The 22927-nt window shown below is 40.8% G+C and overlaps 1 protein-coding gene across 14 annotated transcripts in view; it reads right to left on the bottom strand.

Annotated features, from left to right (window-relative positions):
- Nucleotides 1-1560: 1560 nt before the first annotated feature.
- The window catches only part of LOC102132993 (serpin B6-like), a 46394-nt gene continuing 25027 nt past the window's right edge, over nt 1561-22927 (bottom strand). For 9 of the 14 annotated variants that reach the window (XM_074022207.1, XM_005586510.5, XM_015439646.4 and 6 more), the window contains 4 exons: nt 11938-12055; nt 10632-10774; nt 5763-5918; nt 1561-4396 (listed from right to left, as the gene is read on the bottom strand). In XM_074022207.1, coding sequence (XP_073878308.1) covers nt 3992-4396; nt 5763-5918; nt 10632-10760 — 690 coding nt within the window. In that variant the 5' untranslated portion in view covers nt 10761-10774; nt 11938-12055 and the 3' untranslated portion in view covers nt 1561-3991. The remainder of the gene's footprint in view (nt 4397-5762; nt 5919-10631; nt 10775-11937; nt 12056-22927) is intronic. The other 5 variants (XM_074022211.1, XM_074022208.1, XM_074022209.1 and 2 more) reach the window with 1 other exon arrangement.

Consider the following 22927-nt stretch of genomic DNA (forward strand, 5'->3'; position numbering starts at 1 on the left):
GCTCCCTCTACTGGCAAAGCCAAACACTGGGCCAGTCAGTCAAGTTCATGTTATAGGATCCAGGTTTACTACCATAAAGTCCGCAAAGGTAGATTTAGAGCTGATAAACAATAAATTGATACCTGGCACAGCAATGAATGGAGTGATCAGGCAAACCTGTCATTAAATTTGGGATGATAACTAGTGAATCTGTCTCTGTTCCGGATCCTCTCCAGAATCCTTCAAGGACAATATGTAAGGAATTCACTGATAAAACATTGTATGCTTGGTCACAAGTAGCTAGAGAAAGCAAACTACTTCCGGCCTGGCGCGGTGGCTCACGCCTGTAATCCCAGCACTTTGGGAGGCCAAGGCGGGTGGATCACGAGGACAGGAGTTCAAGACTAGTATAGGTGGGAGAAGAATTTTATGCTGCACTCCCCAACAGCCACTAGATATGCCAATCAGGTGTGCATGGTCCATGCTATGACCTGTGAGTATCAGATTAACGTCAGCTTGTGCAGCAAGCCCACAGGACTGGAAACCTCCCTCCAGTCCTCTGCCCCCTCCATCTCCTTCAACACAGAAGCTTCAGGTCAGGAAAGGAAAGGCCATCTTTCACATGCCGAAGTGCATCAGCTTCTTGAGGGGTGCCTCATGCGGGTAGAGCCTGCATCTTCTCAGTCTCTAAACCATCCCCTGCTTTGGACCTCTCTTTTGCAGTTGTGGCCCTGCAGCCCTCTTTGAGAAGAGGGATGCAAGAGCCTTAGAGTTCCCATTTATTGATGCATAGGAGGAGTGAAGGCTCTCAGGGCCTCCATTCAGGATTCCTGGAGGGGGCAGCAATGCTTCCAGAGTTCATAGCACCCACATGCACCTGACCTTAGGTCTGTATCCCAGGATGCTCATCCCTGGATCCAGGATGATGTGCTTTTGGTGCCGGAAGTTTCCGAGTCCCACTTTTCAGATGGATAACACAGCCAAAGAAATCAGACTTCATGTTAAAGGGAGACAGGTTTCTGGTCCCTACTCTTCCTGCACTATGCTGACAGCTGACCTTCTGGTAGGAGCTGATATAGGCACGTTTCATGATAACAAGAGGAAGAGATTACCCATGGCTTTTCTGGAGGTACCAGGCTTGTTTGAGTAATTTTCCGGTTTTTGGCATTACCAGACATTGGATCCACATTCTACCTCATTGCCAGCTACAAGAACTTGTTCGAGTTACTTCTGAGTCTCAGATTCCTCATGGGTTTATTATCCCCGAGGATTAAATAATCGATGTAAAATATCCAATGCAAAGAAGGTATTCAGTAAACATCTCTGAAGAGGTGAGATCAACTTTTTCCCCTAGAATTCAATTCTAAATGGAACTCACTTTGTGGATCCTTACAAGAAACACTACATAGTGTAAAGGAAATGTCTTAGTGCAAGTTCACAAAAGACATGGAGTTATTATTTGGGAGGCTGGACCTTTCGCTGTAGTTGTTTTGATCATCTCATATTCACCTTGTTGGTGAAGGAGGGACCTCCCCCACTAAATAGTAGGAGACAACCAGACACACAGCATGAGACACTGGACAGATGAAACTGGCAGCAGTTTATTAGTCACATCTGCTCACAGCCCAAGGAGGGAGGTCACTGTATGCCATGCAGGGTCACAGGAGAGTTGCATTTGGGAAAAGAGTGAACCAGCAGGGGCTGTGGAAGGCAGGCTTTGCAATAACAAGAGGAAGAGGCGATTCCTGGTTCCTCCAGATGTGACAGGCTTGTTTGAATAATTTTCCAGGCTGGAGGGCAGTGAGCCAGGTTGAGACCCAGGTGGGGTAGCACTGACTGGCCGATAGGGGAACTCAGAAGGGGAAGGAGGCTTCCTGCTTAGTGGGTGAACAGGGTGCACATATCTGACAAGAGCAGGGGACTGCGTGGCCAGGCCTCTGAGGCCCTGAGAAGCCCATAGATGTCAAGGCAGTCAGGTCTTACAAGACAGAAATAAAATATTGAGTGATAACTCTTCAAAGAGAATATGACAAACATAATTTTACAAAATGCTCTAGGAACAATATGCATATTGTTATCTCTATGTTTTATGATTTACATGGCTAAAGTCTGATTATGTTATATTTCTATAACAGATAAAACCATTATCATTCATTTTCATAATTCACTATTGAAATGATTTGATTATCTTCATGCCAGGAAAAAGAAAAAAAAAAAAACACCTTCCTATTTGGATAGTTAGAGACTACTCCATTTACACTCCCCACTCCCACCTCTTACTGCACTTGACTGGACTATCCGCAAGGCAGTGCAAAGAGGCATGTGCTTCCCTGAGGAACAGGGCGCCACCCTGTGGCCCCTGGCTGTAACACTCAGAGTCTCTCTGCAGTGGGAGAATCACATGAGCTGATTATTCCCCACCTTTCAGAGTTCTTTCCAAGTCCAAGTGTTGGGCAGAGGAGGAAGAGGAATGAGAGTAGCAAACCCGGCAACCTCCGATACTCCCGCTTTCCTCTCTCAGCCCACATACAACGTGGATGTTTCCTTATAATCCTCAGTCCAATTCTCTCCCTGAAGCTAGCTAGCTGGCTTTGGTGCAAAGGGAAAAGTGGGCCAGTTATGGAAAGAAAATACGGGTTGTGTCAGTGAAGTTCTGAGGGCTCGGGGTCTTTCTGGCTGCAAGGGGGTTGATGGAATAAGTCTTTTTAGCTGTGCCCTAGAAAACACTATAACCCTCCCTATTCAATCTAAATCATCAGTGTGTTCCCTTATCACTGATCACAGCAGTTGCATTTCAAGCCTGTAACACAAATGGCCACAGAAAGCTTAACGTCCTTTTCAAAAAATATTTCAAATATAGAACGACATGTGATGTTTACCCGTGAAGCTGTCTCAGACTACATTACTGTGAACAGAACATATATAATCATCTCTGCCTCCTGATAGCAAGTGTAAATTTTCAGAGAAAGTGGATAGTTGTACATTTGAATAGGCTTGTGACCCACTGATCCCTGTGAATGCAAACTATGATTAAAACAGAAACACCCGGGAAATTGGACTGAATTCTCACTGGTCTCAGTTAACTGCTCTCTCACACTCTGTGCCAGCTTCTGAAGAGCTGGAATAGAAGTCGCTTCTGAAAATTTCTTTCCCTCCCTCCCTTACTTCCTTCCTTTTTTTTTTTTTTTTTTTTTTTTGACAGAGTCTCGCTATCTCGCCCAGGTAGCGCAGTGGCACTATCTCAGCTCACTGCAACCTCCACCTGCCAGGTTCAAGTGATTCTCCTGCCTTAGCCTCCCAAGTAGCTGGGACTATAGGCGTGCACCACCATGTCCAGCTAATTTTTGTATTTTTAGTAGAGACCGGGTTTCACCATGTTGGCCGGGCTGGTCTCAAACTCCTGGCCTCAAATGATCCACCCATCTTGGCCTCCCAAAGTCCTGGTTACAGGTGTGAGCCACCCTGCTGGGCCACTTCTGAGAATTGCTGAGTCCTGCTCACCATACTTCCTCCCCAGTCTCCATTTCACTTTCTATTGTTCCATTAAAAATGGGCCCACATTTGTCAATACTATTGAACAGAGAAGACAGAAAATAACATGTATCTTCTTGTGTTTGGGAAAACAGAAGGATAGCATTCTGTGAGGGTGGCACCATATACAAAGTGAAGAGATAGCAGATAACTCTGACAGTTGGAATATGTTGATGTGGGCAGTGGGGAGAGGGTTACACCTCATTTCAAGCAGAGGGGTTTGACTAAGTGGTCATTGATACCACCTGCAAAGTGACCACAAAATCCTTGGAGACAAGTTCAGACCCTAGAAAACATTTAACATGCAAACACACACATAAGGGTTCTCAACAAGAAATTTCAAAATTAGATTCCTAACATCTCATTTTTGACTGCTGCAATTATAAAGTCACTTTGGGTCACAGGCACACTATAAAGAGTGGAGGAAATGTAGGTCACTAAGAGAAAAGAGAAGGACTATATCCAATGACTACCTATGTCCTTATGGAGACGAAAACCGGCCACAGAAGAGAATACCATTGGTTTTGCTGTGCTGGATGAAGAAAAGGAAGGGATGGTCTGCACAGAACCTGAGGGAGTAACTGGCACAACATAAAACTATTTCTTCGGTGGTAGCTGCTGCTGCTTCTGTACCTTCCTCATTGACCTCCACAAAGGACTTGTGCATGACCTTGGACAAGTACAGATCCTTCTTAGATGACATTCCTGAGAAGTCTGCCCTGTCCTGTTCAAAGGCATCGACCATGCCCATACTGCGAAGGACGTCCTCCATGTTGTAAGTTTCCTCTAGTTTAAATCTAGGAAGGAAAACTTCCATCTCTCGTTCATGCATGTTGTCTGGGTTTGTCCATTCTATGAATCTCTCATAAGAAAGTTTTTTCTCCACCTAGAAGAAGAGTGTTGGATGTTTTAGGGTCTAGATCAGTGTTACCCAATACAGTTTTCTGCTATGATGTTAACGATGTATGGCCATGCTACCAAATGTGATAGCCATGAGCCAAATATGGCTATGGAGCACTAGAAGTGTGTGTAGTATAAAGGAAGCCTTGATTTTTAAAATGTTATTTAATTTTAACTAATGAAAATGTAAATAGTTACAGGTGGCTAGTGGCTACCATATTGGACTGCACACATCTGGATGACAGCACAGTAATGCTAAACCATTCAAATATGAATTGATTTTATATTTCTGTGCTTTGACTCTTCATTTCCAGAAACTTAGTCAAACCATTTCCCTGAGGCAGAATCTTACAGTTTGGCTGCATTCGTATAAGAACAGCTGTTCTTACAAAGTTTGGTGTTGTAGCTTAACAGCAGCATGTTGAGGTAGGATATCTCAGACTTGCCTTTTCTTCCATCTAAACTTTCTTCCAATGAATCCATCATCATTTTCTGTTAATTTAAATTTCCAAATCTCTCTCTCATCTGGCCCTTACTTCATCTCTGCTGCCACTGCCTTCATTCAGGCCTTTGTCATGTCTTGCTTGAAAGGCATAGCAACATCCCTTCTGACCTATCTCTATTATCGATACTTCCAACTCATCCATTGCAGGCAAAAGGATTAGCTTTCTGGAAACTCAAATTACTCTCCAGCTAAATTTTTCATTGACTCTCTACAACCTTGCTATTCAGTGTGGTCCATGGGCTAGCAGCCTCAGCATCGCCGAGGAGCTTGGTGGAAATGCAGATTCTCAGGCTCCTCCATTCCAGTCTTACTAAATCAGAATCTTCTTTCTAACAAGATCCTCAAATGATGCACGGAGTCACAGCAGCTGTTCCCCCACATGACTGCTTTCTAAAGAGCAAACTTACAACTATGGGGCAAGGTTGTGGAGAAGACTACTAATATTAGTCAATGGCATACTCTGTGCATCGAAACAAATGCATTATATATACTATGTCTTCTATCCTATGACATCCCTCATAGGGAGGTACTGCCACCATTTTCCATAGGAATAAACAGCCTGAAAGAGTACAGATTTCTAAATTGTAAAGAAGGACATTGAACTCTGACCTGGTTCAGAGTTCAGAGTTGACCCCCAACCCGAGCCCATTCTAGGATAAGAGTATTTTCTAAATTGTGTTCAACACTTAGAACATCACCCCACTGGATGTAATCATGAAAACAGAAAAGGGCATGTGGCCAAATATGTCAGGGAAACACTGGTAAAAGCAAATTTTCAAAGTTTTTTTCCTAAAAGACTTGTGAGAGCCTTTACTATGGTAAAATGCATACTTTGAACACTCATTACCATTTTCAAATCAGTGTTTTCATTGGGAAGCAAAATGATCATATTCAGTTCCTTTCCAACATAGGGAAGCACTAGAATTTGGCTGGATATTTTCCTTACATAGGTCATTTTAAAGATGGATTCCTTAAACATCATTTGCACAGGTTTTTCTTTGTTCTAGAAAGGAAACAGATACACATTAAGTTGAAGCACAAGAGTTGAATATTGAGCATAATCAACAGAGCTGGTCACTTTCTGCCCCTACAAATGCTTTCTTTCTTTGGTCTCTAGAAACCCGTATTAGACCCTTCCTTTACTGGTTCATGGTCATTACCTCAGTCTCCAAACACTGGGCTACCCAGGCCTCAATCCTTACCTTGCTTTCTGTTGGTGATCTTGAAGCAGATTAGGATATGCCACTCTGAAATATACCACCTTGGTTTAAGAATATTTTGAACTGAAGACATTAGAGTTCCTGAAATAGCCTATCTGCCTAAAAGCAGAATGTCCCCGAAAAAACTCAATTTTCATTATTCTCTTCCTTGGTAACAATTCTAATTTTCTTAGAGATGAAAAGTCTGCACACACCCAGCCAGACATTGTCACAAGCCTATTACCTCTGCCATCGATTCTGCTCCAAAAGGATCCATTTATCTTTCCACAAAAGGCATTTGTTTTTCCCAAGTGCCCTTTGTTCCCCTCCCTTTCTCCTACTAAGTTGGGTAAAAACACCACAAATTCTAATGACTTCTTCAAATTACTTATCACTGAGTTTTCCCATGTACGTGTGTGATGCACAAGTTAATAAATTTCTGTTCGTTTTTCTCTTGTTAATTCTCTTTTGTCACTCTACAAGGTCCCAGCCAAAGAACTTGCGAATATAGAGGAAAACGATTTCTTTTCACCCCTATCATTTCATTTAGTCTTATGAATTTAAATATAAAACCCAAATCTGCACCTCTGGCCTGGAGCTCACCTCAGTAGTCCAAATTCATAAATTTCACTGCCCTACTCAACATCAGCATCTGAACATATAAAACCAACCTCCAGTCTAACTTGTAACACTGGGCTCCTCACAACCCCTTCCCAATCTGCTCCATCTGTTTTCTGTCCCATCTCAGTTGAGGGGGACACCACCTTTCCAGTTGTCGGATACCCTGGAATGAATGTTGACTCCCATCTTTCTCTCACAACACATATCTGACCCTTGGCAAATTATATCAGCTCCATTTTTACAACGTAACCAAAATCTAACCTGTGCGTCCTACCTCCACTGCTATCATCCTAGTCCTGGATGGTGCAATAAACTCGTAAGTGATTGCCTTATTTCTGCCCTTATCCTCCCTGTGATTATTCTCAACACAGGAGGCCGAGAGACCCTGTTAAGACATAAGTCACATCACTCCTCAACTGAAAACCCTCCTGACTCAGAGTGAAAGCTGAAGTCTGAAAAAACTGGCAAATCATGTCAGGAGCTTGTCCTCCACTGCCTCTCTGATCTCACCTCTTACTGCACTCCCTTTGCTTGTCTGCTACACTCAGAGTGGTTGCTTCACGGATCCATGGACAAACTATCTTAACTCTGCCCACTGAACTCATTCCCCCAGAACCTGTAACACATATGGCCTCACCTCCTTCTGTCCTTGTCTCAAATACCACCTCCTTCAGTGAGGGATTCCTTGAGACCCCTACCGGAAGTTGTGTTGCCCCACCTCAACTTTCTATCACCTTTTCTTTGTACCTGTCTCCATAGCACTGCTTTTTAATATATGTTTACTGTCTTTCTCCCCGACGAACATGTAAGCTCCATGAGGAGAGGGACACTTTGCAGATGTTGAACATGGCTGGAATAGTACCTAGCACAATACATGACATATAGTGAGCACTCAATCACTGTTCGTTAAATAAATGAAGAAACAAACTTAACAACAAAAATACTGAAAAAAAAAAAGAAAAATTAACACAACTTACTAGAAGAACACCACATCTGTTGCTAATGCATCCTCACACAGTAAGAATGATTCGAGGACCATGATTATATTCTACACAATAATTCTGCTCAATTGCTGAGTGAGTATCCCTTATCTGAAATGTATGGGGCCAGAAGCGTTTCAGATTTTGGATTTTTTTCAGATTTTGAAATATTTGTATTATACCTATTGGTTGGGCATCCTTAATCTTTTTTGTGTGTGTGTGTGACAGAGTCTCGCTCTGTCACCCAGGCTGGAGTGCAGTGGTGCAATCTCGGTTCACTGCAACCTCCACCTCCCAGGTCCAAGCGATTCCCCTGCCTCAGCCTCCCAAGTAGCTGGGACTACAGGTGTGCCCCACCATGCCCAGCTAATTTTTTGTATTTTTAGTAGAGATGGGGTTTCACCATGTTAGCCAGGATGGTGTCGATCTCCTGACTTCGTGATCCACCTGCCTCTGCCTCCCAAAGTGCTGGAATTACAGGTGTGAACCACTGAGACTGTCCCGAGCATCTTTAGTCTTAAAATCAGAGGGGAGGGATAGCATTAGGAGGGATAGCATTAGGAGATATACCTAATGTAAATGATGAGTTAAAGGGTGCAGCACACCAACATGACACATGTATACATATGTAACAAACCTGCATGTTGTGCACATATACCCTAGAACTTAAAGTATATATATAAAAAAAATCTATAATCCACAATGCTTCAGTGGCCACTTTCTTTCAGCATCATGTTGGTGGTCAAAAAGTTTCAGATGTTTGGAGCATTTCAGATTTTGGATTTTCAAGTTAGGGACACTCAATGGTACTTAACTCTGCTGTTGTCAAATGAAAGCACCTATAGACAGTGTTTTAGCATATGAACAAAGCTGTATTTCAATAAAACTTTATTTATAAAAATAAGTGATGGACTAGACCTGGCCATTGGACATAGTTTGCCAACCACTGGTCTAGGAAAATTCCTCTCCCCACTTTCAGATCTCAATACCTCTAGTCTTGTGATATGAAAGGATCCAATCTTGGTCATTTGTGGTAACTCAATGATTCACTAAATTTGCAATTGTATAGGTAAGTTTTATTTTATTTTGTAATTAAAGAATTAAAATGAAAATGTATATCATCTCAAAATCTTCACCCTTTGAGAAAGTACATAGGTTGGTACACTTAACATTAATTGCAACTTGTTTTTTTTTTTTGGCGTGTGTGTGTGTGTGTGTGTGTGTGAAGACTAGAAAGCAAAACAGAATTCTTCATCTCCTTATAGCATAAAATAATTCTGGCCTGTGAGATAAAGAAAAAAAGTTTTCCTTCATGAGAAAAATGGCAGAACCTTAGAAAGACAAGATTTACTCTTCTTCCTCTGTTCTTGCTGCTTTCTCTTGCCTGGATCGTGTATCTAATGTCTGAACCAGCTTGTGACCATGAGGAAGTAAGTCATGGAAGTAATGAAGGCAGAGCAGAAGAGAGAGTGATTCCCTGAAACTTTCACTTACATCCCACATCAGCCTTGGCCTCTACCCACCTCCAGAATTCCTATTGTGGAGGAAGAATATCAAGAGTTTAAACCTTGGCGTTGAGTTTTCTGTCAATTGCAGTTTAACGAAATCCTAACACAAATTTTGTTTAAAAAAATTCAAGGACAGAGGCCAGGCGTGGTGGCTCACGCCTGTAATCCCAGCACTTTGGGAGGCCGAGGCAGGCAGATCTTGAGGTCAGGAGATCGAGACCATCCTGGCTAACATGGTGAAACCCCGTCTCTACTAAAAGATACAAAAAAAAATTAGCTGGGCGTGGTGGCGGGCGCCTGTAGTCCCAGCTACTTGGGAGGCTGAGGCAGGAGAATGGCATGAACCCAGAGGCAGAGCTTGCAGTAGCCGAGTTCACACCATTGCACTCCAGCCTGGGCCACAGAGTGAGACTCCATCTCAAAAAAAAAAAAAAAAAAAAAAAAAATTTAAGGACAGAAATAGTTTTCCAGGGGAAAATGGAACAGTTCATTTTAAAACAAAGCCAGAAAGAACATACATTCCTTGAGAAACCAAAGACTCAATCAGGCTCAGGTGGGCACAGAAGATTTACCTAGTGATTAATAATTAACTTAATCTATTCTGTCTACTTTTGAAAATATCCTGAAATCTCTAGAGTTAAACAAAAGAAAGAATAAACCAGATTTAGAGAAAGATAAAGGGCCTTTTGCAAATCATATATTCCAAGTTGGAGGCAGCTAAACTCTATGTCTGTCCTGTGTAAGTGTTTTTGCTCACCTAGTTTTTAGGTTAAAATTTGTGCTTATTCATCTTTATTATCAACAGAAGACTGAACGTAATTCATTGGTTCAGTACTTGTTGAGCACAAGGTACTGGTAAGGTAGCAGTCTCTGCACTCAAATGGCAACAAACACAGTGGGAAAAGGGACACCGGATTCAACCACTGCAGTGCCACCATGGAGCGGGAGGGATTGCTGTGACGGCCTGGAGGAAGAGACAGCTCAGGGAGGTGCACTGTCAGAGAGGCTTTCCAGAAGGAACAATGAAAGAAAGAAAGGCGCATATAGGTACTGTTGAGAAATGAAGATACAGAAATATGCGAGATCCAAGAGCCTCACACATCGTACCACTCTTTGAACTTTATCTCACAAGTTTTGGGAAGCCAAGGGCTATAGACTCAGATTTGTGGTATAGATGTGAATACAGATGAGATAGGGAGCTGGACCACAAGGCTGGGAGTATGTAGCCACTGTTGATGAGACACAAAAAGGAGATGAAGGGTAGGAGAAAGGCCCCTAGGTTTGGAGGGGAGTCCTACTGCTGGACTACCAAAGGGTCATGTCAAAGCTACCAAGAGTCAAGTTTTAAAGCCAACGTGAAGACGGAGACTGTTCCCAAGAATCACCACCGAAATTGAAAAATATTCACCTTGCTAATTTTAAAAGGCATTTCCCTGGTCATCTCTTTCACAAACTGACTTTCCCAGTTTCCTTTGAAGTAGATGGCATTCACGAGAATCAGCTTAGTCAATGAATCAACTGAATCTGGAGAGAGCATCTCTGTAATTTTGCCTGTTAAGAAGAATTAAAGAACCATTTAGCTAAAAGTATTCCCTGATGATTTTATCAGGAGGGATATTCAGATTATGTCATCTGTTTGAGAAAGCAAGTATGCATGAAGGTAGTTCATGGTGTCCTAAAATATAACCATGTAAAGGGATGCTTATCCTCACAATGACCATAGTAACAATACTGCAACAAAAACTTGAAATAGAGCTCTTGTAATAAAAACATCACTATTTGAATAGAAAGCATAAAACAAACAGGTAGATATTAATGGGAAGAGGATGACCTGATAATATATAGCAAGGAATGATTGGTGCCTGTGGTTTAAAGAAATAAACATAAAAGACTGGCAAAAACGTGAGCAGTTGTAGCAAGCGTAAGAACAGTTTAAGAACTATAGCCTAAAAAGGGCATCGCTGGCTGGATGCTGTGGCTCACGCCTGCAATCCCAGCACTTTGGGAGGCCGAGATGGGTGGATCGTTTGAGGTCAGGAGTTCAAGACCAGCCTGGCCAACATGGTGAAACCCTGCCTCTTCTAAAAATAAAAAAATTAGCTGGGCATGGTGGCAGGTGCCTGTAGTCCCAGCTATCCTAGCTACTCTGGAGGCTAAGACAGGAGAACTGCTTGAACTCAACAGGTGGAGGTTGCAGTGAGCTGAGATTGTGCCACTTTACTCTAGCTTGGGCAACAGAGCAAGACTGTCTCAAAAAAAAAAAAAAGAAGGAAAGAAAGAAAAAAGAAAGAAAGAAAAGAAAAGAAAGGAAAGAAAAGGAAAAAGAAAAGAAAACAAAAGACATGGCCAAGCATCCTGCCACATTACATAGATAAACCATAGCGCATAGGCAATACCAGAGAGGGAGGCCTTTAAATTCAAATGTTAATGCTATGTGTGAACAGAACCCTATCTAATATTAACAACAAAAATGTGTAGGTTCTTCTAGAAGAGATGTACTGCATATTGAGAGATATCACAGATAGATGATAAGAGCAGGGATAAAGCTAGAGAAAAGGTCTACACTCTGGCAATATTTCAGAAGCAAGTTTTTAAAGTTTGCATAGTTATTTAGAGAAAAAAAGCACTCCTTGTCATATGTGACAGTTTTATGAAGAAACTGACTGTAAGACTGTTTGAAATATTATTGAAATAAAATACCAATATGTTTTCACCTTCAGTTTTTTCAGCAATCCAGTTATTTATGTGTGTTCTGGACTTCTCTGTATCATTCAGGAAATCAAGCTGCTTTAGCTTTGCTTGGTAGAATTTGCCACAGGAATCTGTAAAACACTAGGAAAAACTGAGCAACATAATATCACAGCTAACAAGATAATTAACACCAACAACTTACTTCTTCATTGTGACACCTCAGAAAATCAATAATTTTATTATTTACCATATATAAATTCCAAACAAGTGTGAGAAATTAACCTAAAGTTCAAATTCTTTTCAGCTATTCCTAATCTTAGCTTATAAACTAAGTAATACAGTGATCTGCATATCAAATAATTTTCATCAACTGCTGCATCTTTCAAGAGAGTGGCAATGCATCAGTGAGATAATAAAAGGCATTGAGAAATCTCCAAAATGACATAACAATCCTTAACATGTAAGCACCAAATAGAGAAGCATCAAGATACATAAGGCAAAAACAAATGGAACTGAAAGGAGAAATAGATGAATCCACTATTATAATTGGAGACTTCAACATCCCTCTATCGGTAGTGGATAGATCTAGAAAGCAGAAAATGTGTAAAAACATAGTTGAATTCAACAACAGTCAACAAAGAGATGGATATAATTGGCACTGACTACTTTATCCAAGAAGAGCAGATTACACATTCTTCCCAAGCTTACATGCAACATTCACCAAAATAGACCACATTCTGGGCCATAAAACACATCTTAGCATATTTAAAATAATAAACATCATTTTGATGTCTGCTTTCAGAGTGCAATGGAATTAATCTAGAAATCAATAAGAGAAAGATGGCTGAACAATTCAAAGGTACTTGGAGATTAAACAGTACACTTTTAAATAACACATGCATCAAAACAGAAATCCCAAAAGACACTAAAAACATTTTGAGCTAGGTGAAAGTGAAAACACACTGACAACACTAAATGCTGGCAAAAACGTGGAGCAACAGGAACTCTCATTCATTGCTGGTGGGAATGCAATATTGCACAGTAACTTTGGAAGACAGTCTGGCAGTTTCTTATAAAACTAAAAGTATGATTCAGCAATCATGACCCTTGGCATTTACCCAAAAGTGTGGGGAAAAACCTGCATGCAAATATTCATAGCAGCTTTATTCATAATTGCCCAAGTTGGAAACAACTAAGCTGTCGCCCACCACTCTGGTGGGCACGTTAATAATGGGAGAGGCTATGCATGCACCTTCTGCTCAATTTTTCTGTGAACCTAAAACTGCTTTAAAAAATAAAGTCTTTTTTTTATTAAAAAAAAAAAAGGCTTCAAGACACTGTGACTATAGAATCTGTCACTTCTGTAAACCATTACACTCGCTGAGTAAGGATTAACACAGCAAGTGCTATGTCTGCATCTACATTTTAGAACAACGGAATATGAAACTGGGTCTGTTTGTTTCATCAATTAGATGAATAAAGTATATACTCCTACACTAGCAATTTCTGTCAGATCTTGCTGCAATGCTATGAAAGTTGTAAACTCCAGTGTCCAGAGTGGTGCCACACAAAGCTATTGAATGCTAAAAATATGGCTAGTGGGACTGAGGAGGTAAACATTTACTTTAATTAATTGCTTTGAAACGTTCATAACCACATGTGGACAGTGGCTGTGATTCTGGCTGTTTTAGAGTATGATCAACTTTACAAAAAAAGCCCAGCCCTTTGGGAGGCCGAGGTGGGCAGATCACCTGAGGTCAGGAGTTCAAGACCAGCCTAACCAGCATAGAGAAACTCCATCTCTACTAAAAATACAAAATTAGCTGGGCATGGTGGTGCATGCCTGTAATCCCAGCTACTGGGAATGTTGAGGCAGGAGAACCTCTTGAACCCGGGAGATGGAGGATGCGGTGAGCCGAGATCACACCATTGCACCCCAGCTTGGGCAACAAGAGCCCAGGCTCCCCCTCCCAAAAAAAAAGTCCAAACTATAATCTGTTAATTTATTCTATGGAATTATAGGATATTCATGAAAACCTACATTATGCCATATAAAAGCAGAATCTGTGGAGGAAATTAAATGGATTGAAATAATTAGTTTGTTGTTCACGCACTATGGAATTGTTTCCTAATCTTTCTCGCCTACTGCTCACTGGTAAATATTTAATCCCCCTTTTCAGGTTTTGGTTTTTATACAAAATTTTATACTTCCATTTCAGTGCAGCATTGGAGAGGAAATATGACAGTAGTTATGAACACAGGTTCTGTAACTTATTAGCTGTGGAATATTCAAAAAATTGCTTAGTCTTTTTATGCCTCCATGTTCTCTCCTGTAGAACAGGGAGGCAGTAATAGCTACACCTCACAAGATAACTGTGAAGAACTGATGAATTATTTTCACTTTATCATGTAACATTTTTGAATTTTCAGTATGCTTCATGCATTGCATAACTGATCTGTATACATCATTTTATTTAATCCTCCCATAATTCAGGCTTTGCCAATTTTGCTGGCTCTGCTTGTTTCTCAATGGTTTCGAAATTGGTTAAATTTCTCAATCTAAGAAAACAATCTGAAAGAAAACTGGTGAATCACATATTGTGGACTTGTTGCAGCACTAGGTGATGTTTTCAACTTTTCAACTTTTAAAAATAATTGTCAGTTAAATTAACTTACTATTTGAGAAGCCTTGAAGAATAAAACTAAAAGAACATCTAATTATCTACTGCTGTTGGTCTTGGATTTTGGAAATACGAATAAATAAATAAATAAGAAATTAATGATAAATAGTTGACAAGTATTTCTCATTTCTTTATTTTGTATTACAGTATCAAAATAACACCTTAAAGATCAATTTTTTTAAATAGCCACCAAAAGTATGTATTTATATGTTGGAGTTTTGTTTTTCTTTATACAGAAGGCTAATAAAAGGTGGTAATAACCTAAATAGTAGCTAAGACTATAAAAATAAGTGAAATGCATCATAAAATCACACTATAATGTACAACTCTCATAAATATTCAACTTTATGCTTCACAGCCTTTCTTGTATACCAGTTGGTTTTTAAACAATTAATTTAGATTTTGAAACAAGTTTAAAAAATAATGAAAAAGTCATGTAACACAGTAAGAGTGATATCCCAAACATAAAGAATTCTTGTAAATCAATAAGAAAAACATCCAGCCCCATGGAAAATGTGCAAAGGAAATATAAATAGGTGATTCACAGAAAAGTTAGAAATGTTCAGTTCACATAGAATAGCTGTTCAACAATGAGAACACATGGACACAGGAAGGGGAACAACACACACTAGCACCAGGAGGGGTTTGGGGGGTGAAGGAAGGGAGAGCATTAGGACAAATAGCTAATGCATGTGGGGCTTAAAACCTAGATGACAGGTTGATAGGTGCAGCAAACCACCACGGCACAAGTATACTTATGCAACAAACCTACACGTTCTGCTCTTGTATCCTGGGAACGTAAAGTAAAACTTTTTAAAAATGCACTTAAATTTCACATTCTGCTCCATAATATAAACAGCTGATTAAACAGTTTGATTAGAAAGAAAACAAAAGCTGTTCAATTCCATTAATAATCAAAATGGTGTTTTTGGTGCTTTTCTTGCTTTATGGATATTAGCCCTTGTGTATCATATACGTTGTAATCATTTTATCTCAGGCTACCTTTTTTTTAACTTTTATTTTTGGTTCAGGAACACATGTGCAGGTTTATTATATAGGTAAATTGCATGTTGTGGGGGTTGGTGTACAGATTACTTTGTCACCCATCACTAATAAGCATAGTACCTATTAAGTAGTTTTTGGATCCTCATCCTCCTCCACCCTCCACCCTCAAGTTGGCCCCAGTATCTGTTGTTTTTTTATTTGTGTCCATGTGTACTCAAAGTTTAGCTCCCACTTAAAAGTGAGAAAATGCAGTATTTGGTTTTCTGTTGCAGTGTTAGTTTGCTTAGGATAATGGATGTCCAACTCCATCAATGTTTCTGCAAAGGATATGATCTCATTCATTTTTATGGCTTCATTGTATTCCATTGTATATATGTAGCGCATTTTTAAAAATCCAGCCTACCACTGACCACTGATAGACATATAGGTCGATGCTATGTCTTTGCTACTGTGAGTAGTGCTGCAATGAACATATGTGTGCATGTGTCTTTATGGTAGAAGAATTTATATTCCTTTGGGTATATACCCAATAATAGGATTGCTGGGTCAAATGGAAATTCTGTTTCAAGTTCTTTGAGAAATCTCCAAATTGCTTTCCACAATGGCTGAACTAATTGACATTCCCACCAACTATTTACTTTCCTTTGCAGCCTTGCCAGCATCCGTTATTTTTTGACTTTTTAACAATGGCCATTCTGACTGCTGTGTGATGGTATCTTATTGTGGTTTTGACTGGCATTTATCTAATGATTAGTGATGTTAAGCATTTTTTCATGTTTGTTGGCAAACTTTTGAAAACTGTCTGTTCATGTCCTTTGCCTATTCTTTAATGGAGTTATTTGTTTTTTGCATGTAAAACAAAATTCTTTAGATTCTGGGTATTAGACCTTTATCAAATGTATATTTTGCAAATATTTTCTCCCATTCCGCACGTTGTCTGTTTATTGTCTTGGCAGTTTTCTTGCTGTGCAGAAGATCTTAAGTTTAAATGGGTCCTATTTGTCGAGTTTTGTTTTTGTTGCAGTTGCTTTTGGTGTTGTTATTGGGAAAGATTTGCTAGTTCCTATGTCCAGGGTGGTATTTCCTAGATTATCTTCAGAGATTTTACAGTTCTAGGTTTTACATTTAAGTCTTTAACCCATTTTGAGTTGATTTTTGTGTGTGATGTAAGGAAGAAGTCCAGTTTCAATATTCTGCATATGGCTAGCCAGTTATCCTACACACATTTGTTGAATAAGAGTCCTTTCTCCATGGTTTGTTTTCTTCACATATCAGATGGTTGTAGGTGTGTAGCATTATTTCTGGGCTCTGAATCCTGTTCCATTGGTCGTTGTGTCAGTTCTTTTACCAGCACCATGCTGTTCTGGTTACTGTAACCTTGGAGTATAATTTGAAGGCAGGTATGTGATGCCTTCAGCTTTGTTTTTTGTTTGTTTGTTTGTTTGTTTGTTTTGAATTCTTTTTTTTGTTTGTTATTATACTTTAAGTTCTAGGGTACATGGGCACAACGTGCAGGTTTGTTACATATGTATACATGAGCCATGTTGGTGTGCTGCACCCATTAACTCGTCATTTACATTAGGTATATCTCCTAATGCTGTCCCTCCCCTCTCCCGCCTCCCCACAATAGGACCCGGTGTGTGATGTTCCCCTTCCTGTGTCCAAGTGATCTCATTGTTCAATTCCCACCTATGAGTGAGAACATGCGGTATTTGGTTTTCTGTTCTTGCGATAGTTTGCCGAGAATGATGGTTTCCAGCTGCATCCATGTCCGTACAAAGGACATGAACTCATCCTTTTTTCATGGCTGCATAGTATTCCATGGTGTATATGTGCCACATTTTCTTAATCCAGTCTGCCACTGATGTATATACTGGTTGATTCCAAGTCTTTGCCATTGTGAATAGTGCTGCAATAAACATACATGTGCATGTGACCTTACAGCAGCATGACTTATGATCCTTTGGGTATATCCCCAGTAATGGGATGGCTGGGTCAAATGGTATTTCTAGTTCTAGCTTTGTTCTTTTTGCTCAGGATTGCTTTCACTATGTGGGCTGTTTTTTTGGTTTCATGTAAGTTTTAAAATAGTTTTATTCTAATTCTGTGAAGAATGTCATTGTAGTTTCATATAAATAGTTTTATATAAATAGCATTGAATCTGTTAATATAATATAATACATATAATCATATAGATAGACCACTAATCTTTTGTATGGTTTTGCATGTCTCAATTGCCTTTAGTTAGGCCCTGGTTTTGTTTTTTTTGTCTTCTGCTAGCTTTGGGGCTGGTTTGCTCTTGTTTCTCTAGTTCCTCCAATTGTAATGTTATGTTGTTAATTTCAAATCTTTCTAACTTTTTGATGTGGGTGTTTAGAGCTATAAACCCCGCTCTTTACACTGTTTTGGCAGTGTCCCAGATATTCTGTTATGGTGTACGTTTGTTCACATTAGCTTTAATGAATTCATGGATTTCTGTCTTACTTTCATTATTTACCCAGGAATCATTCAGGAGCAGGCTGTTTAATTTCTATGTAATTGTGTGGTTTGGGGCAATTTTCATCACATCGATTTCTATTTTTATTGTACTGTGATCCAAGAATGTGGTTGGTATGATTTCATTTTTCGGAATTTGCTGGGTATTGTTTTATGCCTAACTGTGTGGTCAATTTTATAGTATGTGCCATGTACAGATGAGAAGAATGTATATTCTATTGTTTTGGGGTGGAGAGGTCTGTAGATGTCTGTTAGGTCCATTGATCAACTATTGAGTTCAGGTCCTGAATATCTTTGTCAGTTTTCTTCCATGATTGTCATCTAATACTGTCAGTGAGGTGTTATTTTCTCCCACTATTATTGTATGACCTCTTCCTAGGTCCTCTTATTGAATTGAGTCTTTTACCAATGTGCAATACACTTCTTTGCCTTTTTTGATCTTTGTTGGTTTAAAGATTGTTTTGTCTGAAAATAGAACAGAAATCCCTGCCTTTTTATGTATTTCATTTGCTTCATAGATTTTTTTTCTCTATCCCTTTACTTTGAGCCTATGTGTGTATTTGCATGTGAGACTTGTTTCTTGAAGATAGCATACCATTGGGCTGGGCATCTTTATTCAATGTACCACTCTGTGCCTCTTCATTGGGGCATTTAGACCATTTACATTTGAGGTTAGTAGTAGATTTGATCCCGTCATCATATTGTTAGCTGGTTATTATGCAGACTTCGCTGTGTGGCTGCTTTATGGTGTCATTGATCTATGTATTTACATGTATTTTTGTAGTAACTGGTAATGATCTTTCCTTTCCATATTTAGTACTCCCTTCAGGACCTCTTGCAAGGTAAGTCTGGTGGTAATGAATTCCTTTAGCACTTGCTTGTCTGAAAAGGATCTTATTTCCCCTTTGCTTATGAAGTTTAGCTTGGCTGGATATGAAATTATTGGTTCAAAATTATTCAAAATTATTTTCTTTAAGAAAGCTAAATGTTGCCCCCCGCCCCAATCTCTTCTGGCTTGTAATGTTTCTGCTAACAGGTTTGCTGTTAGCCTGATAAGATTCCCTTTGTAGTTGACCTGCCCCTTCTGTTTTTTTCTTCTTCATTTCGACTTTGGAGAATCTTATGATTATGCGTCTTGAGGATGGTCTTCCTGTGTAGTATTTCGCAGGGGTTCTCTGCATTTTATAAATTTGAATGCTGTCCTCTCTAGCGTTTGGGGACATTTTCATGAATGATATCCTGAAATACGTTTGCCAAGTTGCTTGGTTTCTCTCTTTCTCTTTCAGAGATGTCAATGAGTCATAAATTTGGTTTCTTTACATAATCCTATATTTCTTGAAGGTTTTGTTGATTATTCTTTTTTTATTTTCTTTATTTTTATATGAATGAGTTATTTTGGAAAGCCAGTCTTCAAGCTCTGAGACTGTTTTCTCATGTGATCAATTCTGCTGGTAATATTGCAATTTCACTGTGAAATTATTGTAGAGTGTTTTTCAGCTCTAGCATTTCAATTTCTTTCTTTCTTATAATGGCCACTTTGTCTATGAGCTCTTGTATTGTTTTATCGTAATCATTAGGTCTCTTGGATTGGGTTTTGACTGTCTCCTGTATGTTGATGATCTTTGTTCCTATCCGTATTCTGAATTATGTTTCTGATGTTTCAGCTGTTTTGGCTTGGCTAAGAATCATTGTTGAGGAACTAGTGTGACTGTTTAGAGATAAGAAGACACACTTTTTGAGTTACCAGAGTTCTTCTGCTGGGTCTTTCTCATTTGTGTGGACTCATGTTCCTTTGGTCTTTGAGGTTGCTGTGCTTTGGATAGATTGTTTTGCTATTTTCTTCTTTGATGAACTTGGAGGTTTGATTACAGCACAAGATGGTTTTGATTGATGGACTCTGATTCTAGTCTACTCCTGGGTCTTCGGGGTGCTCCTTGTGATCACTTTCTCCATGCCTGTGTTTCTTTTGTTGGGTGTTCTGGTCCATAGGGCTCCCTCAGTCAGGGCCCACAGCTGGCAGACAAGCTGTATCCTTGCCAGGTCAGTCCTAATCTGCTGCCCCTGTGCTTCCTGGGGAAACACAGAGTTACACCTTCCAGCAGAGTTCAAGCGGAAGTGGAACCACTGGGCTAGAAGCCCTAGTGAATGTGGCCCATCTGCCTATGACAGGCAGGAGTGGATGGACTTGCCCACCCTGCCGTTCAGGTGTTTCCAGGGTGACAGGGGTCTGTGCCTCTCGACAAACTTAGGAAGAAGCAGGACTGTTGGGCTGGAAGCTATAGCAAGTGTGGTTTGCCTGGCTACCAACCAGAAATGACTGCTCTGCCTTCTGGGTGCTTCCTGGGACAACAGAAAGCTGTCACTGCAAGATGAGTTCTCACAGAAGTAAGACCACTGGACTGGAAGCTTTAGTAGGTATTACCTGCCTGGCTACCGGTGGTAGGGGCGGGTGGAGTCACACACTCTGCCCACCATGTGCTTCCAGGGGCAACAGAAAAGCTGCATCCACTGGCTGAGTTCACACAGAAGCAGCAGTATTGGGCCAGAAGCTCTAGCAGGTGTTGCCAGTCTGACTACCAATGGCCAGGGTAGGCAGGTCACATGCCCTGCTCTCCAGGTTATTCCTGGAACAACAGAAGACTGTGACCTCCAGCTGAGTTCATACAGAAGGGTGACCACTGGGCTGGAAGCTACAGGCAGCATTTCCCACCTGGCTACCAGTTGCAGGCGTGGGTGGGGTTGCATGCTCTGCCATCTGGGTGTTTTCTGGGATGATAGGAACCTGTGCCCAATAGCTGAGTTCACACAGAAGTTGGGCTGGCTGTTGGGCCAGAAGCTCTAGCAGGCATTGTCCACCTGGTTACTTGTGGTGGGGGAAGTTGGGGTCACACAGCATGCCATCCAGGTGTTTCTGGGGACAAGATAAAACTGCACCCTCCAGCTGAGTTCACACGGAAGTGGGACCGCTGGGTCAGCAGCTCTACCAAGCATTGCCTTCCTGGCTATGAGTGTTGGGAGTGGGTGGGGTCATGCACCCTGTCATCTGAGTGTTTCCTGGGAAAACGTGAGGCTGCACTCTCCAGGTCAGTTCACACAAAAGCAGGACCACTGGGCAGAAGCTGGCACCAAGCCCTGTCTGGTAAGGAGGGGCGGAGCAAACTTACTGCTCCCAGGCACTGCAACTGTGGCTTCTAATGAGGATGTGACACCAGTGATGGTCTGCTTCGGGGCCTAAGGCTTGTAGCAGTCTCCTTGGATTCGAGAGTTGCCCCCACAATACGTCCAGGTGGCTCTCTGCCTCAGTCTAGAAGTGCAGTGGTGGGGTATTAGGGGTCAGGGGGATCCTCTCGTTCCCAATCATGCACAGGTCCTGGTGGACAGCGTGAATTCCCCTGGGGCTCTCACTCACTCACCCTTTCCTATGTTGAACAGAATCTCCTGGCTCCACGCTGAGCTCAGACAGGCTGGTTCCTGGATTCCTTCCTCTCTGATCTCTGTGCTCTCCTCCCGCCTTGATGGAACCCAGTGTAATTTCTCAGATGTTTGATCGGTGTGCAGTGTCAGTGTAATTTCTCAGATGTTTGATCGGTGTGCAGTGTCAGTGTAATTTCTCAGATGTTTGATCGGTGTGCAGTGTCAGTGTAATTTCTCAGATGTTTGATCGGTGTGCAGTGTCAGTGTAATTTCTCAGATGTTTGATCGGTGTGCAGTGTCAGTGTAATTTCTCAGATGTTTGATCGGTGTGCAGTGTCAGTGTTCATTACCCTTCTATTTCTTCTCATGTGTACAGCGGTATACAGGAGCTGCTTCTAGTCCGGTATCTTGGTTGGCCCCACCCTTCCAAAGGTTTGTAGGGTTATAATATGCAGTGCTGTTGATAGCAGGTGGAAATGAGCACTTTACACATATGCTTTGGGGAATGTAAGTGGCTATAATACCAGTAACAGCAATTTGGCAATATTTATTAAAGCTTCAAAGTTTCATTCCCTTTCTCCCTTCTGCACATCCATTTTAGACAGTAACGAATGCACATGAGCACAAAATCTTGTACAGGGATATTAGAGTCTGTAATGGTCCAGATTAAATACAACCGAAATGCTCAGCAATAAGGGAAAGGTTTACTCCATCACAGTACAGTCCTACTCAGGAATACTAGAAAATGGGTAAAAAGAGTGACATAGATACGCATATGCGGAGATGGAAAGAATTTAAGACGTATTGTTAAGTAAAAAGAAACAAAGTATAAAACAATATGTATAGTATAATAACAATGTAGGGAGGAACCTCACAAAGCAAAATTTCTGTATGTGAAGCAGGATAGACTTCAAATTTATAAAAGCTCAGACATTGAGGAGTATTGGAGTTAGAGGTTAATGAGGGTTCTTGATTTATATGTGTTACTTGCAGTTTTGTGTAAGAAATTACTTGAGTACCTTTGTTTTTGTTTGTTTGTTTGTTTGAAATGGAGTCTTGCTCTGTCACCCAGGCTGGAGTGCAGTGGCGCCATCTCAGCTCACTGCAACCTCCACCCCCAGGGTTCAAGGGATTCTTTTGCCTCAGCCTCCCAAATAGCTGGGATTACAGGTGCCCGCCACCACGCTTGGTTAATTTTTGTATTTTTAGTAGAGACGGGGTTTCACCATCTTGGCCAGGCTGATCTTGAACTCCTGACTTCATGATCCACCCGCCTTGGCCTCCCAAAGTGCTGGGATTACAGGCGTGAGCCACCGCGCCCAGCCGAGTACCTTTGTTTTTAAAAGATAAAAAAGTCATTAAAGGCTTGTCAACAAATAGAGCCAAGGTAGTTAGCTAAAATATGTTTTAAAAGATT

The sequence above is a fragment of the Macaca fascicularis genome, chromosome 18 (assembly GCF_037993035.2).
Source record: "Macaca fascicularis isolate 582-1 chromosome 18, T2T-MFA8v1.1".
Taxonomy (NCBI): domain Eukaryota; kingdom Metazoa; phylum Chordata; class Mammalia; order Primates; family Cercopithecidae; genus Macaca; species Macaca fascicularis.